At 38.6% G+C, this 26321-nt stretch overlaps 2 protein-coding genes across 2 annotated transcripts; both read left to right on the forward strand.

Moving 5' to 3' along the window:
* Positions 1-5742: 5742 nt before the first annotated feature.
* On the forward strand, positions 5743-19314 carry fam83ha (family with sequence similarity 83 member Ha). Its single transcript, XM_061746232.1, has 6 exons — positions 5743-5937; positions 7898-8350; positions 9146-9310; positions 9636-9760; positions 11359-14899; positions 17431-19314. The coding sequence occupies exons 2-6, from the start codon at positions 7907-7909 to the stop codon at positions 17440-17442; spliced, it is 4287 nt and encodes a 1428-aa protein (XP_061602216.1). The 5' UTR covers positions 5743-5937; positions 7898-7906; the 3' UTR covers positions 17443-19314.
* Positions 19315-23582: 4268 nt separating this feature from the next.
* Positions 23583-26191, forward strand: LOC133463438 (androgen-dependent TFPI-regulating protein). Its single transcript, XM_061744981.1, has 5 exons — positions 23583-23921; positions 24040-24165; positions 24979-25080; positions 25193-25308; positions 25764-26191. Exons 1-5 carry the CDS (start codon positions 23769-23771, stop codon positions 25927-25929), a joined length of 663 nt encoding a protein of 220 aa, XP_061600965.1. The 5' UTR covers positions 23583-23768; the 3' UTR covers positions 25930-26191.
* The last annotated feature ends 130 nt before the right edge of the window (positions 26192-26321 follow it).

Here is a 26321-nt window from a genome sequence, read left to right on the forward strand (position 1 = left end):
GAGCACTTTCACCAGCCTGCAAAGTAAAAACAGGCTGGTGAGGCAATGCATGTTGATTCTGTAAAGATGGTGCAAAAGAGACAAAAAAAAAAAAGCTTTGGCAGGGGGTGAACTTTTGTGACACTCGACTGCTCCTTCATCAAAAGCAGCAGATTATTTGCAGGGATCATCCTTCCTCAGTGCATTAAAATATATAAGTAATTAAAGGTCAAGTCATGAGCGTATTTTCATCGTTATCATTTAGGCATAAAAGAAACGTGAACAACTGTTTTAAGAAGATGGGTGTGTAATATTAAATCTACATACTGTATCTTAGTCCTACAGGGTAACTTGCTGCAGCTGCTTGTTTGAGCTCAGTCGTAAAGACGGGCGTTACGCTCACCAGAGCAACACCGACTGGCCTTACCCGCTCTTTACACAAGCCGGCCTGTTGTGTCTGCTCTGGTTTGTCAACGGTGGAAAAGGCTCCCATTACAGGAGCGAAGCCGTCCCTCTCCATGTTCTAGTAGCTCCTGAAAACTGTCTTCCTGTTGTAAATTGCGTAATCTCTCTAACTTCTTAACCCCCACCTGCATGCAGCCTTACCTGCACTAACCCTGCAATTTAACAATTCATCGTTCTTCCCAGCGGAGTCCTCCTGTTCCCAGAGGCGACAGAGACGTTCACCTCAGAGTTCACCTGAAATGTCTTTGGGTGTTTTCTTTGGCTCTTTGTCTGGCATTCACACTAATGAACCTGAGGTTGTATTTCCTCTTGCATTCACATCCAGGGAGGTTTGCTGCAGTAAAGTAGACGTGCTAATAATATTTGCAGCTGTAGTCACAGGAACATGAAACTGCTTGGAAATGACATTATTTCATTTGACTTTAACTTCCTTTTTGCAAGAAATGGTGCATTGTTTCAATGAGCTGTAGAGGCTGCACATTTGTTTGGCACGCTTGTGTTTGGTAGATTGTCTCTTCGTTGCAATATACTTCTGGGCAATTAATCTTATACGGTTGGAAAACTTGTCTACTTTCCTTTTGAATGCATGCATTTGTGGGATGAGCAGCAGAGCTGAGTATGTGGGTTGTGGCATATATATATATATATATATATATATATATATATATATATATATATATATATATATATATATATATATATATATATATATATATATATATATATATATATATATATATACAGGACTGTCTCAGAAAATTAGAATATTGTGATAATGTCCTTTATTTTCTGTAATGCAAAAATTCTGGATTTATTACAAATCAACTGAAATATTGCAAGCCTTTTATTATTTTAATATTGCTGATCATGGCTTACAGCTTAAGAAAACTCAAATATCCTATCTCAAAAAATTAGAATATTCTGGGAATCTTAATCTTAAACTGTAAGCCATAATCAGTGATATTAAAATAATAAAAGGCTTGCAATATTTCAGTTGATTTGTAATGAAACCAGAATGTATGACATTTTTGTTTTTTTAATTGCATTACAGAAAATAAAGAACTTTATCACAATATTCGAATTTTCTGAGACAGTCCGGTATGTGCGTGTTTATATTCAGGTAGGTATTTATATAATGTGTATGTACATATCATGTATATATATTTAAGCACATGTACATGTTTGTGTGTATAAACATAGCTATCTATACTATTGTGCTGACCATGAATCGCTATATACACACCACACCATATGTAATGTCTGCAATAGATGATAAACCTAGGATGAGTATGTACTCTCAAATAGGTGTTTACATGTTCGTCTTTACTGAGGACTGCACAATTTTTATCAGCATTAATTAAGATGTATATACAGACAAAAGGATATATGAATACCAGTATGTATGATTGACTGTATAGTTGAGTGCATGTATATTACTTCACATAGGATTATTTTATGAGAATTTAAATATACATGTTAATTAATTTCAGTACATAGATATTATGTAGGGCTGGACAATATGACCTCAAATCAATATCACAATAAATTGGGCAGTTTTACCTCGATAACGATAAATGCCCTTGTAACAGTTCAAGTATAAACATTCAAAATAGCTTGTATGATCTGAACAATCTCATAGTCTCATAGAACAGAAGAGAAAAGTTACCTCTCTTGTAAACTTTTTTGTGCCAGTGACTTGTGCAAAGGCCTATATTTGTGTAAAGGTGGTCATATCTTTGTAGAGGTAATATCTCTTGTAAACAAATAATATAAATAATGCCATGTGCAAAGGAGGTAGTGTGGCTTGTAAACAAAATGACAAATAAAACTAAAATGCAAAACTAAAAAATAAACATTGACATGTGAAAGGTAGACAGTGTTTTGCATCTTTTTAACAAATATTTTTAATACTGTAGTACTATGGTACATGTGCAAAAATGTAAGTATTAAAATGAAAGCATAAAAAGTATCAAGTATAAAAATGCTTAATATATATACTTTAAGGTGGGGGGCAACTTTCTCCATCTCAGTGTTGTACATAAGGGGAAGCACAGTTTGCTGAAATAAAAATATCTTCCTCTGACAGAATAGCAAAAGTTTCAAGTGATATAGTTATTAATGAGATATTAAAGATAAATGATTGCAACTTATATTGATGTGATAATGCACAAACTTCTGGCTGTCTTGGACGATGCCAGCCACCCCTCTGTCATCAGGAGAAGCCGGTTCAGTGAGAGGCTTCTCCTCCCCAAGTGCAGGACTGTGACTGTGGGGGGGTCAGTCAGTCAGTCAGTCAGTCAGTCAGTCAGTCATTCAGTCAGTCAGTCAGTCAGTCAGTCAGTCAGTCAGTCAGTCAGTCAGTCAGTCAGTCAGTCAGTCAGTCAGTCAGTCTGACCAACAAACCGGACAGTGCAATAACTTTGTGCAATAGTTCCTGACACTTATTTTCTTTCCTATTCATATACTTCTATTTATGGCACTGCACTTTTTATTTTTTATTTTTTTTTAATGATTTTTCTTTTATTGGAAGTAGTTTCACAAGATACAACAGTAGTACAACAATATAACTGGGAATATTTCCATCCTTCAATTTTTTCCCATCTTTTTATATTCCTCCCACATTCCCATCCCCACACCAGCACTCACAACAGACCCATAGACAAGAAAAACAACCAAGTATAAAGAAAAAGAAAAAAAAAATAAAGAAGAAGAAGAAGAAGAAAAAGAAAAGAAAAAAAAGGGGTAATTAATTAATAAAATAAACTAGATGGGGGGAAGGGGGGCCCAGTCAGCACATCAACAAAGAGATGTCAAACACTCATATGACTTAGCAGAGGTCTCCAGGTCCTTTCAAATGAATGTGAGGAGCCATTGAGGGAAAATCTGAGCGTCTCAAGACTCATGACCAGTAAAACTTCTACCACCCACCTACTACGAGATGGAGGGTGATAGTGTTTCCATTTAAGGAGTATAAGGCGCCTGGCTAACAGGGTGGTGAAGGCAAGGAGATTCTGTATAACTCTAAGTAAAGGGCTGTAGAGGGGGCCCAAACAAGGCTAAGACAGCCAGGTTCAGGAGAGATGGTTGTGTTATATGCTGTTATAGTTTTAAAGATTACCGACCAGGCACTTTTCATTTTTATTTTCTTATTTTTATCTTTTTAACTTTATATGGGTGTTTTATTTGTATATAAGAGTGCTGTGTGTGTGAGATGGAGATGTCAATTTCCCCCCGAGGGAACCTCCCAAAGGGATTAACAAAGTCATCTGAATCTGAATCTGAATAATAAAACAACTCATACAGTTCATATTGATAGCCTCCTAAAAAAGCTCAGACCAAAGTTAGGTTTTTATTTTCGTGCAAAAAAATGTTTTCCCTTTTGCTGCTAGAAAAAGATTGGTACAAAGTCCCTTTTTGTCAGTATTAGACTATGGTGATGTAATTTACATGCATGCATCTTCATTTCTTTTGAAAAAACTGGATGTAGTCTATCATGCTGCCTTGCGGTTTGTGACTGGTTCAAGTACAAGTACACATCATTGTAATTTGTATCAAATGGTTTAATGGATTTCACTGAGTCTAAGGAGAAAATCACATATGTTAATATTTATTGCAAAAGCATTACTGGGTAAACTACCTCTGTACATATCCAATTTATTAAAATATTACTCTAGTAGCTACAATACTAGATCATCAGAGAAAATTCTCCTCATGGTCCCAAGTACTCGAACAGAGTTGGGTAAATCTGCCTTTTCCTTTTATGCACCGCAAGCTTGGAATGAGCTACAACACATACTCAACCTTAAATATTTACCTTCTCTTAACATGTTCAAACATATGTTAAAATCATTTTTCACAGAACAATGTCATTGTTTTTAATCAAGTGTCATTATTTGTCATGAATTCTTTTTAGCTTTCTGATCCTTGTATGTTTGTTTCTTGTTTTGATATGTTTTTATTTTTTTGTAAAGTTTCTTGTCCTTGTATGTACTTTCTTTTATATGAAACTGAATTTATTTTTCTGCTGCCATCTTGACCAGGACTCCCTGGCAGAAGAGATAATCAGTACTCGAGTTGAGGGGGGATGAGGGGGGATGGCATCCCTCCTGAAATAAAAACGGTCAAAATCATCCCCCGTATCCATCCCTTATGTAATTTCATCAATGAATGTGGTATTACTGCTATTTCAACATTTAGTCATCACGTTTCACGTACATTTTCACTTGAAATAAGTAGAAAAATCTGCCAGTGGGACTAGATTTATCTTCTTATTACAAGCAAAAAAAAATCTTGTTCCACTGGCAGATTTTTCTACTTATTTTAAGTGAAAATCTACTTGAAACAAGTGAAAATTGTTGTTTTTTCCAGCGATGAGTCTTGTTTTAAGTCTAATGAGATTTTTTTTACTAAAATAAGACATTTTAACTAGAAATAAGACATATTCTTGTTAAGATTTTGAGTTTTTGCAGTGATCTATTTTACTTATCCTTTGAAAGACAGAGTCATATTGATAAGTTCAGAAAACTGTTTTTTATTGTTGTGTTTTGATGTATTTGATGTAAGCCCAGTGGATATTTAAAGCTTACAGAAGGCTGCATTTAACTGCTGCTATGTCATTCCTGCAGTATTTCTGCAGGTGTTTTGGTCAGTGCTATTATTTGTAATATATTATATTATTTGTATTCAGCACAAATTATCTGTCCCCATATGATAAAATCCACCATCCCCCCTGACTTTTTTTTTTACAACTCGAGTACTGGAGATAATGTATCTCAATGGGACTTTCCTGGATAAATAAAGGATAAATAAAAAAAAAAAAAAAAAAACTGCAAATCACTTTGAGCCTTTAGGCCAAAAATGATTATCAGGAAACCTTATATATTTTCTATAATCCAGTAGTCCTCTCATTAATGATCATTTACACTTCAAACTCTGCGGAAAGTCTTATAAATAGGTCATAAATCAACTAAGGCTTCAAAGCACCTATTTCATCCACCAAACCTTGTGACTCGGTATTTTAGTCATTATTAGACGGCTCTGCACATATTTGTGCGTTCACGTGGTGAAGACTGACGCAACTTTAAAAGGCGCAGCAAGTGTGCTGGGTTGTGTTGATAAGGCGGATTTATGGTTCCGCGTTACACCAACGCAGAGCCAACGGCGTATGGTGCGCGTTGCCGCGTACCCTACGCCGTACACTCTGCGTCGATTTAACGCGGAACCATAAATCAGGCTTTAGGAGCAAGGATTCATGCAGAAGTCAATGGGACTGGCTGCAAAACTGGCGAGGCGGGGCGACACATTTCACTTTTGCAGTTTATCCGACAGCAGTGTTTCTCAGTCGTTGCTCTGCTCTCGTCTCCAAACCAACATGCTTTGAGCGTAAACGGGTTTATCTGGGTGAACGGAGGGGAAAGAGCCAGGATTGGAGAAAACTTTCAACAGGTCCCACCTGGATGAGAGGAATACACGGCGACGAGGGGAATCCTTGGGGTAGGTTCAACTGTGCTACTATATTATTAACTCTATTGAAAGGCTTGAAAGATACTGCGAAGTTTGGTAAAAGTAGTCTGTACACTCAGCAGAACGGTCTAGGGTTTTTCTGACGTGCGGTTTCTGGGCTGAGAATTCCCGGCAGTCAGTTCGGCAGTCTTTGTTGATTTAAACTATTCACTCCTTTTTCGTGTTTCACATTTTATTGTCAACGCTTTTATCACACATATGGCTTCGAGATAAACTAGAAATGGAGACTTTTGGGCGAAAGGGAGGAGCCACACCCAAAACCATTTATCTCCTGAAAAGATTCCTCTTCCCCTTATATAGTTCTTATTGCGCCGTGATGATTGATAATGATTCGGTTGTAAAGCTTTGCATCCTTTACATGATGAGCTTAATGCTTTATCCCACAGAAGGGTTTTGGAGGTGTAATTTAGTGTAGGCTATGCATGTGTCTTTTGCTGTGTTTTATCTCAGCTCGGCACTTATACGGTTAATTATAAGTTAGGAGCAGTCTGGGCTGCACTCCCACTAAAAAAAAGACACTAATAACTCACTCAATCACAGTGATAACTGCGTTTATTACTGAGACAAATATGCTCCTGTGATTTAGGTTTTACCCCCAGATGTCATATATTATGGCTGAAGGGTACAAAACGTAAAGACAGTAATCTGTCATGTAAAACAAAGTAAAACAGATGTTAGAAATGTCATATTATAATGGATCAGACGTCCAAAACTTACAGACGGAGTAATCTGTCATTTAAAACAAAATGAAACAGAAAAAAAATACATTTTGGGATCATCCCCTCATTAACTAGTCTCGTTTTTAATCAAATCTGATTTTACAACATATTAAGATTGTTATGGCAAACGTAAAAATACAAGTCTAGCTAGATAGTTTTGAGTTTTCCTGGAAACCCTCAGAAGATCATTTTTATTATAATGGCTGAACGGTCCAAAACTCAAAGACACAGTAATCTCCTGTCATGTAAAACAAAGTAAAACAGATGTCAGAAATGTCATATGATAATGGATCAGAGGTCCAAAACTTAAAGACAGAGTAATCTGTCATTTAAAACAAAATTAAACAGAAAAATAAATACATTTTGGTAGCATCCCCCCATTAATTATTCTCGTTTATTGCTATTGGATGGTCACTTTGAAAATAATCAAATCTAATTGTACAACATATTAAGATTGTTATGGCAAATGTAAAAATCAAAGTCTAGCAGATAGATTAGAGTTTTCCTGGAAACCTTCAGAAGATCATTTTTATTATAATGGCTGAACGGTCCAAAACGTAAACACAGAGTAATACTAATCTGTCATGTAAAACAAAGTAAAACAGATGTGAGAAATGTCATATTATAATGGATCAGAGGTCCAAAACTTAAAGACAGAGTAATCTGTCATTTAAAACAAAATAAAACAGAAGAAAGAAAAAATTTGGGAGCATCCCACCATTAAATATTCTCGTTTATTGCTATTGGAGGGTCACTTTGAAAATAATCAAGTCTGATTTTACAACATATTAAGATTGTTATGGCAAATGTAAAAATACAAGTCTAGCAGATGGTTTAGAGTTTTCCTGGAAACCCTCAGAAGATCATTTTTATTATAATGGCTGAAGGGTACAAAACTTAAAGACACAGTAATCTGTCATTTAAAACAAAATTAAACAGAAAAAAAATACATTTTGGGAGCATCACCCCATAAATTATTCTTGTTAATTGCTATTGGAGGATACATTTGAAAATAATCGCATATAATTTTACAACATATTAAGATTCTTATGGCAAATGTAAAGCTCAAAGTCTAGCAGATAGATTAGAGTTTTCCTGGAAACCCTCAGAAGATCATTTTCCATGGATTAAGAAATATTGACCCAGTGTCATTTGTGTTGTGAAAGTGACGTATACTTCTATGAACTCATCACTTTTGCGTCTTCCCCCAGGGGAACAGTATGGCGCGTCGCTCTCAGTGTTCTTCGGCTGGGGATAATCCCCTGGACCCCAACTATCTGCCCCCCCACTACCGGGAAGAGTACCGGCTGGCTATCGACGCCCTGGTTGAGACGGATTTGGAAGGATACTATCAGTTCCTGCAGAAAGCAGACGTGGTCGACTTCCTGGCCGCACCTGAGATAGAATTCATTCACCACTCGGTCCAGGCTCCGCAGCAGAGCAGCCACCTGGAGCAGCAGTTTCTGGACAGCGGCGGAGATGGCTCCTCCGACACGTACTGGCCGATCCACTCCGACCTGGACGTGCCGGGTCTGGACCTGGGCTGGCCGCAGATGCATCCCTTCATCGCCCCCACCGAGGTCACCACGCTGGTCAACCCGCCCGAGCCGGACATGCCGAGCATCAAGGAGCAGGCCAGACGACTCATCCAGAACGCTCAGCAGGTTGTCCTTAAAATTAGGCCTGTGTTGAAAAAATCGATTTTCTGATTCTAAATCGATTCTCATATTAATTCCTAAAAATTGATTCATATGTCTAAAGATCGATTTTTTTTTATTTTCTTTTATTTATTTATGTTTTTTTTTTTTTTCATCATTACATTACAACTTTTGGTTATTTTTTTGTTTATCCCCAAAAAAGTAATGTTTTGTTGGATACGAGAATCACTGGTGCCATGTTTTTGCCTTTAAATATGTTTAAAGGTATGAAAACATTAAAGTGTTCAGTTATAATTGCATAAATTATCTATATTTCATTACTTTATACACTGTCTTGGGGTTACATTTGCAAAAAAAGCTAAAAACCAAATTCTCAAAAATCTGGATCTGTTTGATAATTCTGACCCACGATGTTTCTGAAAGCAGTTCTATCATCATTCTGGGAGGTGATTGGTCCTTACAGCATCATTAGCTGCCAATACTTGCTGTTGAATCTCAATATAATAACAGTATTAATATGTTGCAGAACTAGAGTCATATAATTCATGCAACAGCTCAAAAAACAGTTATTTAATAACACTAACCCAAATCAATATTGGAATCGAATCGAATCGGATCGAATCAAATCTTGATAATCGATTCTGAATCGAGTCGATTCTTGACATTTGAATCGATCCCCAGCCCTACTTAAAATACCTTATCAGGAAGAATCTCTCCCTTCCCTTTGATCCGTTGCGTTCCTAGTTTTATTTTCACATCTGTTTTATTGGTTTTTTTTCATCTTGGGTTTCATTTCCTCAGGTTATTGCCATAGTGATGGACATGTTTACCGATGTTGACATGTTTGGGGATCTTCTCAATGCCGCCATGAGGAATGTGGCTGTCTACATCCTGCTCGACGAGCAGAATGCACATCACTTTGTCAACATGGTGTCCAACTGCAGAGTCAATCTGCAAAGCATTCAAGTGAGTACATGTTCAAGATCTCTCTTCGGTTAAAAGTTTCCTTTCTGCCTGTTCTTGCCAGATACAAGAAAAGGTGAAACACAGAAGCTGCTGCAACTGTTGGTGTCTGCAAAATGATTCATTCTCTCAAATCTTATCCTTTTTTAAAGGAATTATTCTCCCCCTTTGTTTCTTTCTTACTGATAAAAGTCACATGAGCTGCACACGTTGTCACTAATAAAAGTACCGGTAGTTATGTTTGTGCAACACTGCCACCTAGTTTGGACAGCAATTAAAATCATTGCTGAGGAGTAATAATATGTTTTGGGTGATTTTTCTGTTGCAGTTTTTACGCGTGAGAACGGTGTCGGGCATCAAATACCAGTGCCGCTCAGGGCAGTCCTTCAAGGGTCAGATGATGGATCGCTTCTTGCTAACAGACTGCAGGGCCGTGCTGAGTGGGAATTACAGGTGGGTTCCTTTTAAACCTATTATATTTCTATTTAGTTTTAGTTTTAGTTTATTTAGCACATACAATAGAAAATAACATCACACAAATAAGTGCAGTTAAAAGAAACTGTGCAGGGAGGAGCGAGCAAGCCAGTAGGCTTATGAGGAGCCCCCACCTAATAACATTTAACAATAAAGTTATGAGGATACAAAATCATAAAATAAAAATAAATAATACATCATAAAAATTGCATGCAGAACATGAATGAAAATAAAAAATCACTGTAGACCTATGATCACATGATCATGAGAATATGAATATTATGATGAACAAATGGCAACACAGAATATGAAGTACATAAGAAACATTAACAGTGGGAAAAGCAAGAGCTTTCTTGACTACATTGTTGAATTAAATGCTCTCTTGAGCGACTTTTGAAAATGGATAGGGACCTACAATTGTTTGCAATATGGTACCAACTGTTTCAGACTTTGACACCTCTAAACCTAAACACGAATTGGCTTCTAGATTCCAGACATTTCAGTGGATTTAGGGCGAGGGCCTGCCGTGTTGAGTAGGAATGAAATTGATTGTAGCGAAGTATGACCTAAAGTGCTCAGGAACATTTCCTTCTGAGGAAAATATCTTGTAAAGAAAAATGCATATTTGGTAACTGTTGATGTCATAAATAGTAAGGATCTGTAGATTTTTAAATAAGGGAGCAGCAGTAGCATCCCAGACAGATCCAGATGCAAGTCTTACAAAACAGTTCTGGAGAATTAAGATTTTATGGAGAGTAGTTGTAAATGTACTCCCCCAAACAATATTGCAATATGAAAGGTGAGGATAGATTAGACTGTAATAAAGAGTAAGTAGACACTGCTTAGAAACAAGGTGTCTAACTTTCCTTATTATGCCAATAGATTTGTTTATTTTCTTACTCACACAATAAACCTGTTCTCTCCAACACAAACGCTCATCAATAATTATTCCTAGAAATCTTGTAGATGATACTTGGGGCATCTCTGTAGACTCAATTGTAATTTTAGATAAATCCTTGTTGTATGATTTTTTGCCACTAAAGATAATAAAATTAGATTTTTTTATATTCAGAGATAACTTGTTCATTTTAAACCAATTCAATTCAATTCAATTCAATTCAGTTTATTTGAGAAGGGACAGTGTACATTCATATACATTTAGAATTAAAAATGCAAATGCACCCAATTTTAGCTACAGAGCTAGTTTCCATTGGCAGTCCCCTGGCTAAAAATATAAAAGAAAGACAAGTTAAACAACAAGTTAAAACAAATACAAATAAAACGTGCAAAAAGTTCCTGTTCTTGTTATTTTGCTTCTATTTAAGATAGAAGGAACAGGAGAACAACCTGACACATCAATCTTAATACTTACACGATCTTACAGACATTTACATACTGTATATTACAATAGTGAATACATTACACACATAGTTTCACATTGAGCAACCATGTGACAAAGGCATCTAAGCCAGCATTCACGTTACTTATTAAATAATTAAAGTTTCTATACAGAAATAATCTATACAGATTGTTTTGATGAAGATTGACAGTTCTCCCTCATTGATGTCTTCATGCAGCTTCATGTGGTCCTTTGAGAAGCTGCACCGCTGCATGGCTCATCTGTTCCTCGGGCAGCTCGTCACCACCTTCGATGAGGAGTTTCGCATCCTGTTTGCCCAGTCTCAGCCGCTGATGATGGAGAACATGCTCGCCCCGATGGAGGAGTTCGGCCTCTTGCAGAAGAGACAATACCCGACTGACAAGGCTGCGTTTTACAGGGAGCCCAGAAAGTTTCTGTCCCAGGACGTGGGTCAGCCGGATCAGTGGATACGACACTCGTACGATGAGCGAGGGGACGGGGACTGGAGGATGATGGCTCTAAAGAAGCAGGAGTCCCTGCACGGCCCCGGGGACATGTACAGGAGACAAACCCGGGGGGACCCCAGTGGGGGGCCGCTAATGGACAATCCTGCACATAAACGCCACTCCTACGCTGAAGGTGTCCACGAAAGATACTCGTCACCATTCCTGCAGCCGGGAATACCCGACACCGAAGTCCAGGGGAAGTATTTCCAAAAGGGTCAGCAACCTTTACCAGAACCAAGTTACTACGACAAGTTCTGGAGCCAAGGCTGTCAGTCGGTGGATCAATACTCCGAACCCGGTTTACCTCAAGACCTGCCGCCATCCGACAACTTTGACCCTGTTCTTAACTATTTATCGTCCACCAGGAATCTGGACTTTGATCAGAGCTCGGAGAATGTACCGCCCGCGGCCGACATGCCGCTTAATCCATCCCACCCTAGGAGACCGGGCTTCGGCCAGCCGTACGTCTGCCAGGTCTCCCCCACCCCTTCAAGCTCCGCTGAGCAGAAACAATTTTTCCAAGATCCAACCGTTGACCGCAAAGACCCGACGGTGAAGCGGGGGCTGAGGAACTGGAGGATTAACTCCTACCTCAGCGCGTATGAGAACCAAGGGGAGGAAGGCCTGCCGACGGTACCGGCTCAGGCCGACGCCTTTGAGGAGCAAACTGCACCAGACACAGATTTACCCGCTCTTAAAATACCCAACGTCAGAGAGTTCAAGGTACCGGCGGTGCCCCGGGCAGGTCACATGCCCAGTTATGCCAAAACCAAAACAACACCGACGCCCTCGGAATCGTCTTCCACCGCCGGGAGGGAAGAGGCCGAGGCGGCGGAGAGAAGGGAGCTGAAAACCATCGGGCTTGTAAGGGACGACTCTTTCAGGAGGAAGTACAACGCCGCGGCGCCGCGGAGCTCCAGGCTGAGATCCTCGCTGATATTTAGCTCTCTGGACCAGCAGACTTCTCAAGAAACTAGCGGCACAGAGCAGCCCGATGAACAGAGTGACAAAAATGAAGGCGAGACAACAAAGGTCCCCTTTGTTTCTCGCGTGCTGGGGCAGAGGAGGTCTGCTGCACGAGAACCTTTTGAATGGAGCCGTTATGTCAAATCATCCACTTTTGATAACTCATCCAAACCGGATGACGAGAGCAGTAAAGGAGATGATAAAGATTCATCAAAAGATGCTTCGGAAAATCCAGTAAAGGAGTCATTAAAGCCCAGAGATGACATTCCCTCGCCATCGCTGTCACGGTCCACGTCGTCCGGAGCCGAGCAGGACGCGCAGCCACCTAAACCTTTAATCAAAACTCCTTTATACGTGGATATGAACGACGCTGACAACAGGCTCATGTTTTTCAAAGAGCTGGCGGCAAAACGCAAAGCGGCTAAAGCTGCAGAAGCAGCTAAGAGTAAAGAGAAGGTGCAGGTGAAACCCCCGGCTGAACTCAAGGAGCCTCTTCCAAATGAAGCCCCGGAGAGCAAAGCTTTGGACAATACAGCCGTCAGTGACTCCACAACCTCCCAAGATGTCTGTGACAAAGGAACCAAAGTCTCAGCCGATTCGGAGACGGCAGAGTCTGCAAAAACAGAAACCTGTCAGACCAAACCGCCCGAAAAACCGCCTCCATCCGCTGCTCCTGCGAAGGAGCGCAGTAATCCACCAACACCAACAAATGCTGTTAAGGTTTTACCTCTTACAAAAGGTACTGATGAAAGTCTGAAGCCAGATTCTGCCTCAAAGGAGCTCGTTTCAGCCACTCCCGGTTCAGAGGAGGTACCGTCGTCTTCTGAGTTCGATGTCAAAGCTCCAAATGTTGAATCGGTTCAGTTGGAAACGAACTTGCTGCTGGCTCATGAAGGAAACAGAGGGACGGAGTTGAGCTCTTCTAACACGTCAGTGCAAAGCCCTTCCTGTGATGAACCTCTGCCAGGTCCAGCTCCACCGAGCGGCGCTGCCGCTACAGCACAGACCTCCCGCTCTAAAGATCTGCCAGGCGTTTCCAGCTCGACACATTCAGCTAAAGAAACTTCCTCAAAATCTGCCGATCTAGATTCTGTTCCTCTCTCCACGTCATCTGAGACGCCTTCGGCCGCTGACTCAGCCCTCGCTGCGTCCGGGATTTCCTCTGACACCAGTGCTGCTCCAGAGACCAATACTTCGTATTTACAGTCCTCAACTAACGGGGACGGGTCTTCTTCAGCAGATGGATCAGAGAAAGCTGTTTCTAGATCAGAAAAGGGTGATCATGGGTTGGATATCGGCTCAGTTGCAGAGGAATCTGAAGCTCTTCGATCTCCTAAAGCTGACCGCTCATCGTTGAGTCTTGGCGTGCTCGGTTTGTCGAGTTTAGGAAGCTCTGCTCCTACACGTGACTTAAACCAGACTATTAGTCCTGTAACCACTCCAGAACCATCTCAAACGAGTGTCTTAGGCCGTGCAGATACTGAAACAGCTTCTTCTCCTCGAGACACACCAACACAAGCCTCCACTCCCCACGACCTCGACCTCGGCTTTGATGAGTTCTCCCCTGCAGAACCGGCCTCGCTTTCCCCCCCGGGGGAGTCTGACCAGTCAGGTCTGTTTCCTGAGAGCAGAAACACAGAGACCGACAGGTTTACCTCGGACGGTTTGTCAGATAAAGACTTCCTTTCTGGGGAAACTCAACGAGAATCAGAGGACTCGACGGACGCTACCTCAGCATCCTCAGCAGACGTTCATTTGCCATGCAAAGCGTCTGAATCAGACACACCTGAAAGCTGCACACCAGAGCCAGCTTTGTCCGGGGAAAGTAGTAAAATACAGCCGGGATTAACGTCCGCAGGCGAGAGGAAGGATCATAACGTGGAGGACACGAATAAGAGCCGTAGATCTAGTCGTCAGGACTCTGTGGGCAGCGACCAAACAAGCGAACCGGCGGAGACGACGACGTCCAAGCAGCCGAAGTCGAGCCCGTCCCGCTACCACTCGTCCACGGCCAACGTGCTCTCGAGCAGCAACCTCCGCGACGACACCAAGCTGCTCCTGGAGCAGATCTCTGCCAACTCCCAGAGTAGGAACGAGGCCCCCAAGGAGCCTCCCGTCACCGACGACGAAAAGGAGGATGAAGCGGACAAAAACGCCAAGAAGCAGAAGGAGAGAGGCTTCAGGACGCTCAGCCGAGGGCAGCCCAAGACGCCGCAGGAGCGTGAGAAGCTGCTGGAGAAGATGCAGAGCTTGAGGAAGGAGAGGAAGGTCTACAGCCGCTTCGAGGTAGGAATATATCACCGGTTTGTTTACATTGATGCTGATAAACATTTGCCTCTGTAGTAGGGATGGGCGGTATGGACAAAAAAATGTATCACGATAATGTCTGGCATTTATCCCGATAACGATAAAAATGACGATAAAAAAAATACCAATTCAACTCCACCTTTTTAACTATACTGTAATGACTCAGATCCACCATGTTTGTTACACAAAAACCTCATCAACAGGAATTTTCTTTCTTTCTTTCTTTCTTTCTTTCTTTCTTTCTTTCTTTCTTTCTTTCTTTCTTTCTTTCTTTCTTTCTTTCTTTCTTTCAGGCTCATTTCTTTCTTTCTTTCTTTCTTTCTTTCTTTCTTTCTTTCTTTCTTTCTTTCTTTCTTTCTTTCTTTCTTTCTTTCAGGCTCATTTCTTTCTTTCTTTCTTTCTTTCTTTCTTTCTTTCTTTCTTTCTTTCTTTCTTTGAGACTCATTTCTTTCTTTCTTTCTTTCTTTAAGGCTCATTTCTTTCTTTCTTCCTTTCTTTAAGGCTCATTTCTTTCTTTCTTTCTTTCTTTCTTTCTTTCTTTCTGGCTCATTTCTTTCTTTCTTTCTTTCTTTCTTTCTTTCAGGCTCATTTCTTTCTTTCTTTCTTTCTTTCTTTCTTTCTTTCTTTCTTTCAGGCTCATTTCTTTCTTTCTTTCTTTCTTTCTTTCAGGCTCATTTCTTTCTTTCTTTCTTTCTTTCTTTCTGGCTCATTTCTTTCTTTCTTTCTTTCAGGCTCATTTCTTTCTTTCAGACTCATTTCTTTCTTTCTTTCTTTCTTTCTTTCTTTCTTTGAGACTCATTTCTTTCTTTCAGGCTCATTTCTTTCTTTCTTTAAGGCTCATTTCTTTCTTTCTTTCTTTCTTTCTTTCTTTCTTTCAGGCTCATTTCTTTCTTTCTTTCTTTCTTTCTTTCTGGCTCATTTCTTTCTTTCTTTCTTTCTTTCTTTAAGGCTCATTTCTTTCTTTCTTTCTTTCTTTCTTTCTTTCTGGCTCATTTCTTTCTTTCTTTCTTTCAGGCTCATTTCTTTCTTTCTTTCTTTCTTTCTTTCTTTCTTTCTGGCTCATTTCTTTCTTTCTTTCTTTCTTTCTTTCTTTCAGGCTCATTTCTTTCTTTCTTTCTTTCTTTCTGGCTCATTTCTTTCTTTCTTTCTTTCTTTCTTTGAGACTCATTTCTTTCTTTCAGGCTCATTTCTTTCTTTCTTTCTTTCAGGCTCATTTCTTTCTTTCTTTCTTTCTTTCTTTGAGACTCATTTCTTTCTTTCAGACTCATTTCTTTCTTTCTTTCTTTCTTTCTTTCTTTCTTTGAGACTCATTTCTTTCTTTCAGGCTCATTTCTTTCTTTCTTTCTTTCAGGCTCATTTCTTTCTTTCTTTCTTTCTTTCTTTCTTTCTTTCTTTGACTCATTTCTTTCTTTCTTTCTTTCTTTCTTTCTTTCAGGCTCATTTCTTTCTTTCTTTCTTTCTTTCTTTCTTTCTTTCTTTCTTTCTTTGAGACTCATTTCTTTCTTTCAGGCTCATATCTTTCTTTCCTTCCTTCCTTCCTTCCTTCCTTCCTTCCTTCCTTCCTTCCTTCCTTCCTTCCTTCCTTCCTTCACGTACGTTGTGCGTGGATTTAACGCAGAACTATAAATCAGCTTTACACAAAAACATCAACAACTTTCTTTCTTTCTTTCTTGCTTTCTTTCTTTCTTTGAGACTCATTTCTTTCTTTCTTTCTTTCTTTCTTTCTTTCTTTCTTTCTTTCTGGCTCATTTCTTTCTTTCTTTCTTTCTTTCTTTCTTTAAGGCTCATTTCTTTCTTTCTTTCTTTCTTTCTTTCTTTCTTTCTTTCTGGCTCATTTCTTTCTTTCTTTCTTTCTTTCTTTCTTTAAGGCTCATTTCTTTCTTTCTTTCTTTCTTTCTTTCTTTCTTTCTTTCTTTCTTTCAGGCTCATTTCTTTCTTTCTTTCTGGCTCATTTTTTTCTTTCTTTCTTTCTTTCAGGCTCATTTCTTTCTTTCTTTCTTTCTTTCTTTCTGGCTCATTTCTTTCTTTCTTTCTTTCTTTCTTTGAGACTCATTTCTTTCTTTCAGGCTCATTTCTTTCTTTCTTTCTTTCTTTCTTTCTTTCTTTTTTGCTTTCTTTATTTCTTTGAGACTCATTTCTTTCTTTCTTTCTTTCTTTGAGACTCATTTCTTTCTTTCAGGCTCATTTCTTTCTTTCTTTCTTTCTTTCTTTCTTTCTTTCTTTCTGGCTCATTTCTTTCTTTCTTTCTTTCTTTCTTTGAGACTCATTTCTTTCTTTCAGGCTCATTTCTTTCTTTCTTTCTTTCTTCCTTCACGTACGTTGTGCGTGGATTTAACGCAGAACTATAAATCAGCTTTACACAAAAACATCATCAACGGGAATTTATCGTTTTTACCGCGAGATGACAAATTCTTACCTTGGGGAATTTTTTTTGACGGTTTAACGTGAACGGTAAAATATCACCTATTCCTACTCTGTAGTAAATCATTTTGTCTCTGTCCCTTCAACAGATGGCGCCTTAGATGGGACCAGGAGACAAAAAGGGGAAAATGCGGAACCAGCATATTTAGAAAAACCTATTTAAAGATTAAAGAAAGGATCTTGTGCACAGAAGAGACGGCGGATCTGTATCAGACTCCCTGAACTTCACAGAGAAAAACCACCAGCAGTATAAAGTGTTCAATCACCGGAGGACTTCTACTCCCCCCCGTCGTCACCGAGTCATCACATGTGTGAAACACACGAGGGCTCGGTACACGTATGTGTGATCTGTTCACTGGGTAAAGTGCAATGTGTGCGACCTGTGGCGAGGCCTGTCCCTGCCTTTTATCACAGCAACTTTTACAAGACGTGATGTTCAAGTCCGGCAGATCTTAGGTTGTAAAGCTGGTTTGTGTCACAGTGTCGTTACAGCCGTGATAAAGCACATCTGTCCACGGTTAATGTCCATACCAGTGTAAATGTGTCGTAATCCTTGAAACCAGAAGACTAAACAAGCTTAAACACCTGGGATATGAATATGGAGAGTTTGTGGTTCTTCCGAGCAGACATAGGAGTCAGGGTCTTAACACCTTGTTGAAGGTCAGCTCAGTGAGTTACCAGCGTCACTCTACATGTTTTCATTGTCTGAAATAAGTCACTATATAAGTCACTAATCCCTCGTGGAGGTTCATATCCCAACGAGGGCAGTTCACTATGTCTTTGCTAAAGGCCGCCGGCTGCCCGGGGGCTACTTTTGATGATGCATTGTGATCAGTACTCGAGTTGTAAAAAAAAATCAGGGGGGATGGTGGATTTTATCATATGGGGCCTGATAATTTGTGCTGATTACAAATAATATGATATATTACAAATACTAATACTGACTAGAAATACTGCAGGAATGGCATAGTAGCAGTTAAATGCAGCCTTCTGTAAGCTTTAAATATCCACTGGGCTTACATCAAATACAGCAAAACACAACAGTAAAAAACACTTTTCTGAACTTATCAATATGACTCTGTCCTTCACATGATAAGTAAAATGGATCACTGCAAAAACTAAAAATCTTAACAAGAATATTTGTCCTATTTCTAGTTAAAATATCTCATTTTAGTAAAAAAATCTCATTACACTTAAAACAAGACTCATCACTGGAAAAAACTACAATTTTCACCTGTTTCAAGTAGATTTTCACTTGAAATAAGTAGAAAAATCTGCCAGTGGAACAAGATTTTTTTGCTTGTAATGAGAAAATAAATCCTGTCCCACTGGCAGATTTTTCTACTTATTTAAAGTGAAAATTTACTTGAAACAGGTGAAAATTGTCAAATAATGTATTTTTCTGGTGATGACTCTAAATGTTGAAATATCAGTAAAACCACATTCATTGATGAAATGACATAAGGGATGGAAAGGAGGGATGGCAGTTTTACAGGGGGGATGATTTGGACCGTTTTTATTTCAGGGGGGGGGGGTGATTTGGACTGTTTTTATTTCGGGGGGGGATGCCATCCCCCCTTATCCCCCCTCAACTCGAGTACTGCTCGTCGAGGTTCATATCCCGACGATGGCGGTTCACTATGTCTTTGCTAAAGGCCGCCCGCTGCCGGGGCTACTTTTGATGATGCATTGTGGGATACATTGAGTGCACTGTAGGGCGTAACTACGTTTTTGACAACACTACAAAATGAAAAACAAATTTGAGACAGAATTTATTTTTTTGTAATCTTTTGTCGTCTGACGCTGTAAATGTCCGATGAAAGCTCGCTTTCACAGGGAAACCCACAACAAACAAATCTGAAACCACTAACGGTCCTGAGAGTTTTGCTGGACGTTAACTCTTTTTACACATTTATGTTCATTGTCCTCAGCAATAATTGCCATTTTTAAATTAAAAAAGAGAACCTGCTACATTTCTTGGGTGGTTTATTGACTCCTGATCCTAAAATTACAGTCTTAACTAGTTTGAAAAATGGTTTTCCTTTGACATTTTTAAAAGGTGCAAGTTCTTGACAAGTTGTCTTTTTCAAGCTTCATCAGACACTGGAACACCTAGACGTCAGATGGGTGTTAACTTTTATTCCTAGACGACAAACTCAACTATGTTTTAATTAGATACACCGCTGCACCTCCTCCTCCTGTCACCTCACGACTCATTTATTGTTTTAAATAGATTTTTTCCTTAGTCATTTACACTGCAACAATATATTTATCTCCAGCTCTCAAAGATTTGAAACAAGGCAAAAGGACTTCTTTCTCTTTTATTGAAGACCTTTCACTTTCCATCAGAAGAACGGAAGATGAAGTGCATCTGAATTATCACTATTGTTATTATGTCTTTCTTTTTTGTTTAAATTGTATATCTTTTATTTCTACTATGTGATGTTTAATGTCTCTGTAAAGCACTTTGAATTATATAAATTTAAACGCGCCACGCCTTACCGTGACCTGGATGACAGCGAGTCTACGCCAGTGCATTCCTCGTCAGGAGATAATTATCGTTCAGTTCAATTTGACACAAGGATGCGGTTAGAGGACTAAAAACCTTTATCTAAAACATCAAGGCTGCATACTCAAATGAGTTCAAACTCAACAGTGCGCCTTACGAGTCTGAGGACGCTTGGACTTGTTTTCCTGATGTGTGAAGTACAGACAAATTCATTAATTCCCTCCAGATGATTCCCTGAACATTTCAAGAAGCATGTTTGATTGCAACATCCTGCGCTCTGAAGATGAGTTGGGTCACGGTGAAGATCCTGCTCTCTGGCACCACCCTCAGGCCAACGCCTGCCACTGCAACGTAAAGTCTGCACGGATTGTGTTTGGGTGGTTTTTGGTTTCTGTTGTGAAATAAGCAGAGGTGTCAAAAGTATTCACATTCATTACTCAGGTAGAAGTATAGATACTAGAGTTTAAAAATACTCCTGTAGAAGTTGAAGTATCAACTCAAGTTTTTTACTCAAGTAAAAGTATAAAAGTACTGGTTTCAAAACTACTTAAAGTATAAAAGTAAAAGTAATGTAAGAGGGAAAAAAGCCATTAAGGACAAAAGCCATTGAAAATGAATGCATCTTAGTATAATGCAAATATATTAAAGAACCATATATGTTTACTATTGAGCATTAACATGTATTTCAGAGAGCAGGAGATATGATGACTAGTTGCCTATAAGTATTGTAATGGTGCAAAAAGTCAAACTTCAGAGGCATGTTATCATTTATCCTAACCTTTATTGGAATGTACATCCAAGTTTAGTTGCAGGAATCTGAGGGAACGGATGTAAGAACAAAACTGGACAAGAACATCTGAAACAACCACAACCAAATTCACTCTATCCGGATGGAGCAATTTAACTGGATAGTTTTTTGTTAAAGGCCGAAATGAAATAGAGTAACGAGTCTGTTTTTAAAATGTAAGGAGTAAAAAGTACAGATAATTGTGTGAAAATGTAAGGAGTAAAAGTAAAAAGTCTTCTGAAAAATAATTAGTATGAAGTATAGATAACCAAAATTTCTACTTAAGTAAGATAACGAAGTATTTGTACTTCGTTACTTGACACCACTGGAAATAAGCATCGCAGTTAGTGGTGGAAATTAAAATGAAAAGAAAAAAAAAGAGATATACAGTGTCAAGGAAAAGTATGCGGTTTTCTGTTATTATTTCATTCACCATAAAATATGATTTGATCTTAATTTAAGTCACAGTGATAGACTGATCTTGCGCTTAACACACAAACAGTTTTAATATTTTGTAGCTTTACTTAGCAAACCCAACAAACATTCACAGTCATCATGGTGGAAAATTGAGTGAATGTGTTGAATTGATTGCTGATTGAACCTCCTCGGCTGAAATGACTTAAAGCACTTTCATCGGATCTCCTCGGCCTTCAGGAGGAAGTTTTGACCATTTTTCTTCCCAGGACTTCTTCAACTCAGAGACATTTGTGTGATTTCTGGTGTGAGCTTGAGATCAGTCCACGCTATCTCTCTATTATGGTCTGGACTGTGAGTAGGCCACTTTCTGCACTAAGTGTCCGGCTGCATCTCTCAATTTCTGAAGTGTCTGTGGGATTAAGAGCTCTTCATCTTCTTCTGCATTTTGTCCTATCACAGAATCCAAGCTTATTGATGTTGTTAACAAAATTAAATTATCTGCACCAGGACATCAATCAATCGTGAGTGACCACATTTATTTTATTCTCTTCTTTGTTCATTTTCTTTGTTTTGTCCGTTCGTTTCGTTTTCTTATTAGTATCTTTTTTTTTCTGTAGTCTGCCTTTTGTTGAAAAGGATAGGCAAAATAAGCCATGAGGCTTCAGCCTATACCTTTTTGGTCAAAAAAAAAAAAAAAAAAAAAAGGAAATGCGTACATATATATATATATATATATATATATATATATATATATATATATATATATATATATATGTATATGTATATTTATATATATATATATATATTTATATATATATATATATATGTATATTTATATATATATATATATATATATATATATATATATATATATATATATATATATATATATATATATATATATATATGTATATGTATATATATTCATACCTGTGTGTATACATATACAGTGTGTATATGCAAACATCTTAAAATGTAAATGACCAAAACAAAATAAACTAAACTAAAAACAACAAAAAAACCATGATGACTTGAAATCCTCAATACTCAGAAAATGCTTTCCATATATCTCCAAACCACTCCTTCATATTTTAAACCTCTCTCTTAAAACTGGTGTATTTCCCGAACAATTTAAATGGGCTAAAGTCATTCCTCTCTTTAAGGCAGATGATCCCTCATTATTTTCCAATTATAGACCGATATCCATCCTACCATGTCTAAAATATTAGAAAAACTAGTTTATAATCGTTTGGCTACATATTTTGATGAAAACAATATTCTATATGATCACCAGTATGGGTTCAGAAAAAAACACTCCACGTCTATGGCCCTCACCCAACCTCACCCAAATGTTCATATTTCCAATAACATTTTGGAAAGAGTTACGGTAACTACATTTCTAGGTGTTATGATTGATGAAAATCTCACTTGGAAAAATCATATTGCACTCATCTCTAACAAGATTGCAAAGAATATTGGAGTAATCAGACGTATAAGGCATCTATTACCAAGAAAAATCGGTATTAATTTATATTATACTATGATTTATCCTTATATTTCATACTGCAATGTCATTTGGGCAAGTACCTTCAAGAGCAACCTCAACTGTATCTTTATCCTGCAAAAACGTTTTATCAAAATGATTACATTTTCCAATAGACTTACTAGGTCCACCCCATTGTTCCAATCGCTAAGTATTCTCCCTATTTTTGCTGTAAATGTTTTTCAGATTTGTCTTTTTGTCTATCAATCCATTCACAAGCTACTTCCAAACTGTTTTCATTATTTATTTCAATTCAATTCCCAAATTCATCACTTCAATACTAGGTCTGCAAACAATCTCCATCCCACCCTTTTCAGGTCTACTTTTTCCCAATTTTCAATTAGGTTCAGAGGTTCCTCTTTATTGGAACACCTTACCACACCACATTAGAGAATACAAATACTTTCAAAAAACAAATCACAACATTTTTGCTAGCCCAACTTAGCAAAGCTTAACCATTCATTTCCAGTTCTTCTCTGCTAACCCTCATTAGATTCCTGTTTTTGTTTTCTAGTAATTTAGCTTATTTTCCTTAGTTGTCCTATGTTTTACATATTTCTGTAGATATTGTTTGTTTCATTATAGGAGGACCACTAGACAAGCCCTTATGGTTTTTTTTGGTTCCTCCCGCACATTTTCTGTTATATTGTATTTCTTTCTTTATTTGCTTCTTTTTTCCACATACTGTTCGTCTGTACTTTTAAATCGGTTGTATATTTTTATGTGCAAATAAACTAAACTAAACTTAATGACAGACGAAACATATGAACTCACATTCTAACACTTGAACTCTGATCTGAGGACATTGTCAGGTGGGAGTGACTTTGCTCGGCCTCATTCACCTGCTTCTCCGTCAGAGCAAAACACTTTAAACTCGCTTTGGGAATGAATTCAGCGCCCAGTCACATGTCCCAGTGTGTTGATTATGAAAGAAGATCTTCAGCGTTTCATAAGAAACAGTGGGCCTCTTGTCTGGAAATATCACTTTGGCTTGGCCGATTACAAACGTCTTAATAAGCTTTCACCGAATCACACTAATCTTTAAAGAACTGCACTCCCTGAAGTTCCTGGCATATGACGGGAGAACGTGGGCCACGCTTTGAAAATTAGACTTTCTCAGTCTCTTATTTATTTGTGTTGCTTGATAGGTTTCTGTATCTTGGTTTTTACAATGTCTGTAACCCTCAGGAGAGTGTACCACATCTCAGCGTTCAGCTGGTATGCTTTTATTGTTAACAGTCTCGCCTCCAAGGATGGAGAGGACCTGCCTGCAGGGATCTTCGTTTACGGCGGGCCGTGGAAGTACCTTACCTTTTTGAACTTGGTGAGCACATTATGGAGAAAGCTACAGCGACATGTTACGGTAGTGTGTCCTCTGATATAGATACGAGCAAGGACGGTGACAATCGATGGACCCTGTTTCTTTGTTGGTAATGTTTCAGTTACTACAGATGACATTCTTTGGGCTGGCAGCGGTAAATGATCTCCAACCAGGGAAAAACACCGACAGTGCTCTCAGCAGAAGTAAAGACCTCCTCTTCTCAGTCTTTGCTTTCCCTGTTGGGATGGTGAGAACCCCAGTTTTATATAATGCTACATTTTTCTTGCACAAAACAAGCATTAAGCTTTGCCTTAACCAGAGGTGTCAAGTAACAAAGTACAAATACTTCGTTACCTTACTTAAGTAGAAATTTTGGTTATCTATACTTCACTGGAGTAATTATTTTTCAGACGACATTTTACTTTTACTCCTTACATTTTCACGCAATTATCTGTACTTTTTACTCCTTACATTTTAAAAACAGCCTCGTTACTCTATTTCATTTCGGCTTTTAAATAAAAACTATCCAGTTAAATTGCTCCATCCGGATAGAGTGAATTTGGTTGTTGTTGTTTCAGATGTTCTTGTCCAGTTTTGTTCTTACATCCGTTCCCTCAGATTCCTGCAACTAAACTTGGATGTACATTCCAATAAAGGTTAGGATAAATGATAACATGCCTCTGAAGTTTGACTTTTTGCACCATTACAATACTTATAAGCAACTAGTCATCATATCTCCTGCTCTCTGAAACACATGTTAATGCTCAATAGTACACATATATGGTTCTTTAATATATTTGCATTATACTAAGATGCATTCATTTTCAATGGTTTTTGTCCTTAATGGCTTTTTTCCCCCTTACATTACTTTTACTTTTATACTTTAAGTAGTTTTGAAACCAGTACTTTTATACTTTTACTTGAGTAAAAAACTTGAGTTGATACTTCAACTTCTACAGGAGTATTTTTTAAATCTAGTATCTATACTTCTACCTGAGGAATGAATGTGAATACTTTTGACACCTCTGGCCTTAACTTGCAATTCTCTTCCTTTTGACAGTTTGTTGTGATACTTTTCTGGACAATATTTGCCTACAACAGGGAATTGGTCTATCCTGCCACCATTGACGAATTCTTCCCTCCCTGGATCAATCACGCCATGGTCTGTATTCCTGTCATTATATGCATTATTTATCTATTTTAACTTTTAATTGGAGTCCAAAACCCTCCCAACTCTGCAGACCTGCACTAACACGATTACTGCTCCTCCCCAGCACACATGTGTCTGCCCCGTCTTACTTGGAGAGCTGCTGCTGCAGCCTCACACCTACCCGAGGACCAAACACGCTCTGGCAGCGTTAGGACTCGTGGGTGCATCTTATCTGTCCTGGTGAGTGCTGAGTCAGAGGACTCATAAATGAATAAGCATTACAACGTTGCTTTGATGTGTCTCATATGAAGCAGATTGAGTGTTTACATGATTCATCCTGCTGCTGAAAACGAAGGAGTGTAAAAGCAACAGCTTCTGTATCTGGTTCAGACTGGTCCGGTGCATCAGTGCACATTTAGTCTCAACATGCAAACAGCTCCAGGGAAGTGCTTCCTTCAGATTTGGATCATTTTGCTTCCCGAGCTGTAATGAAGCCAACATCTTCTGTATATGCAAATCATAGGCAAGCCACAGGTTGTGGATAATACTTATTTTATTTGACTTTCCTGCTGTTTTACTGTTACAACCAGGCATGAACATATCTCCATGGGTCATTGTTTCCTTAGAAACAAGATCTGCAAGATCCTCTGATAACTGCCTTTGTTTCTCTTTCTCTTTTTAAACATGTTCTGCAGGATCATCTGGGTGTATTTGTCCGTGGGTATTTGGGTGTATCCCCTTCTCGGACTCTTCAGCACCGGCGGCCTGGTGGGCTTCTTCTTTTTTAACATGTCCGTGGTGATCTTGCTCTTCCTGCTCGGCAACGAGCTCAACCGCCAGATCTGGCAGAGGACGCGATAGGTCACGAGTTTGTTTTGTCTCTTTGCTTATCTCTCTATCTCTCTATTATCTTTTTCACCTTAAAAAAAGGAATGTAACTACCTGTCATCTTTCCACATAACCTGCCTTCATATTAAACACAGGCTTCAACAGTGACATGTTTAGTCACTTATATCTCTGATACAATAATGGTTTGCAGTTAAAACTGCACAGTGTTTCTAAAATTGCAAAAACATTTGCATAATGTATCAGAAACATGACAGGATGCATAATAAAGACTTTTCCACAGGCAACAGCACAGCTGTGTCTTCTGTATCAGCCTCATACTTCGTTTTTATCCACAAGTTAGCGAGTAAACAGCACAGCTGTTAGTGATAAAAGCAAGAAAAATGCAGCTGGGATCCAGTTTAACT

The sequence above is a fragment of the Cololabis saira genome, chromosome 17 (assembly GCF_033807715.1).
Source record: "Cololabis saira isolate AMF1-May2022 chromosome 17, fColSai1.1, whole genome shotgun sequence".
Classification (NCBI taxonomy): domain Eukaryota; kingdom Metazoa; phylum Chordata; class Actinopteri; order Beloniformes; family Belonidae; genus Cololabis; species Cololabis saira.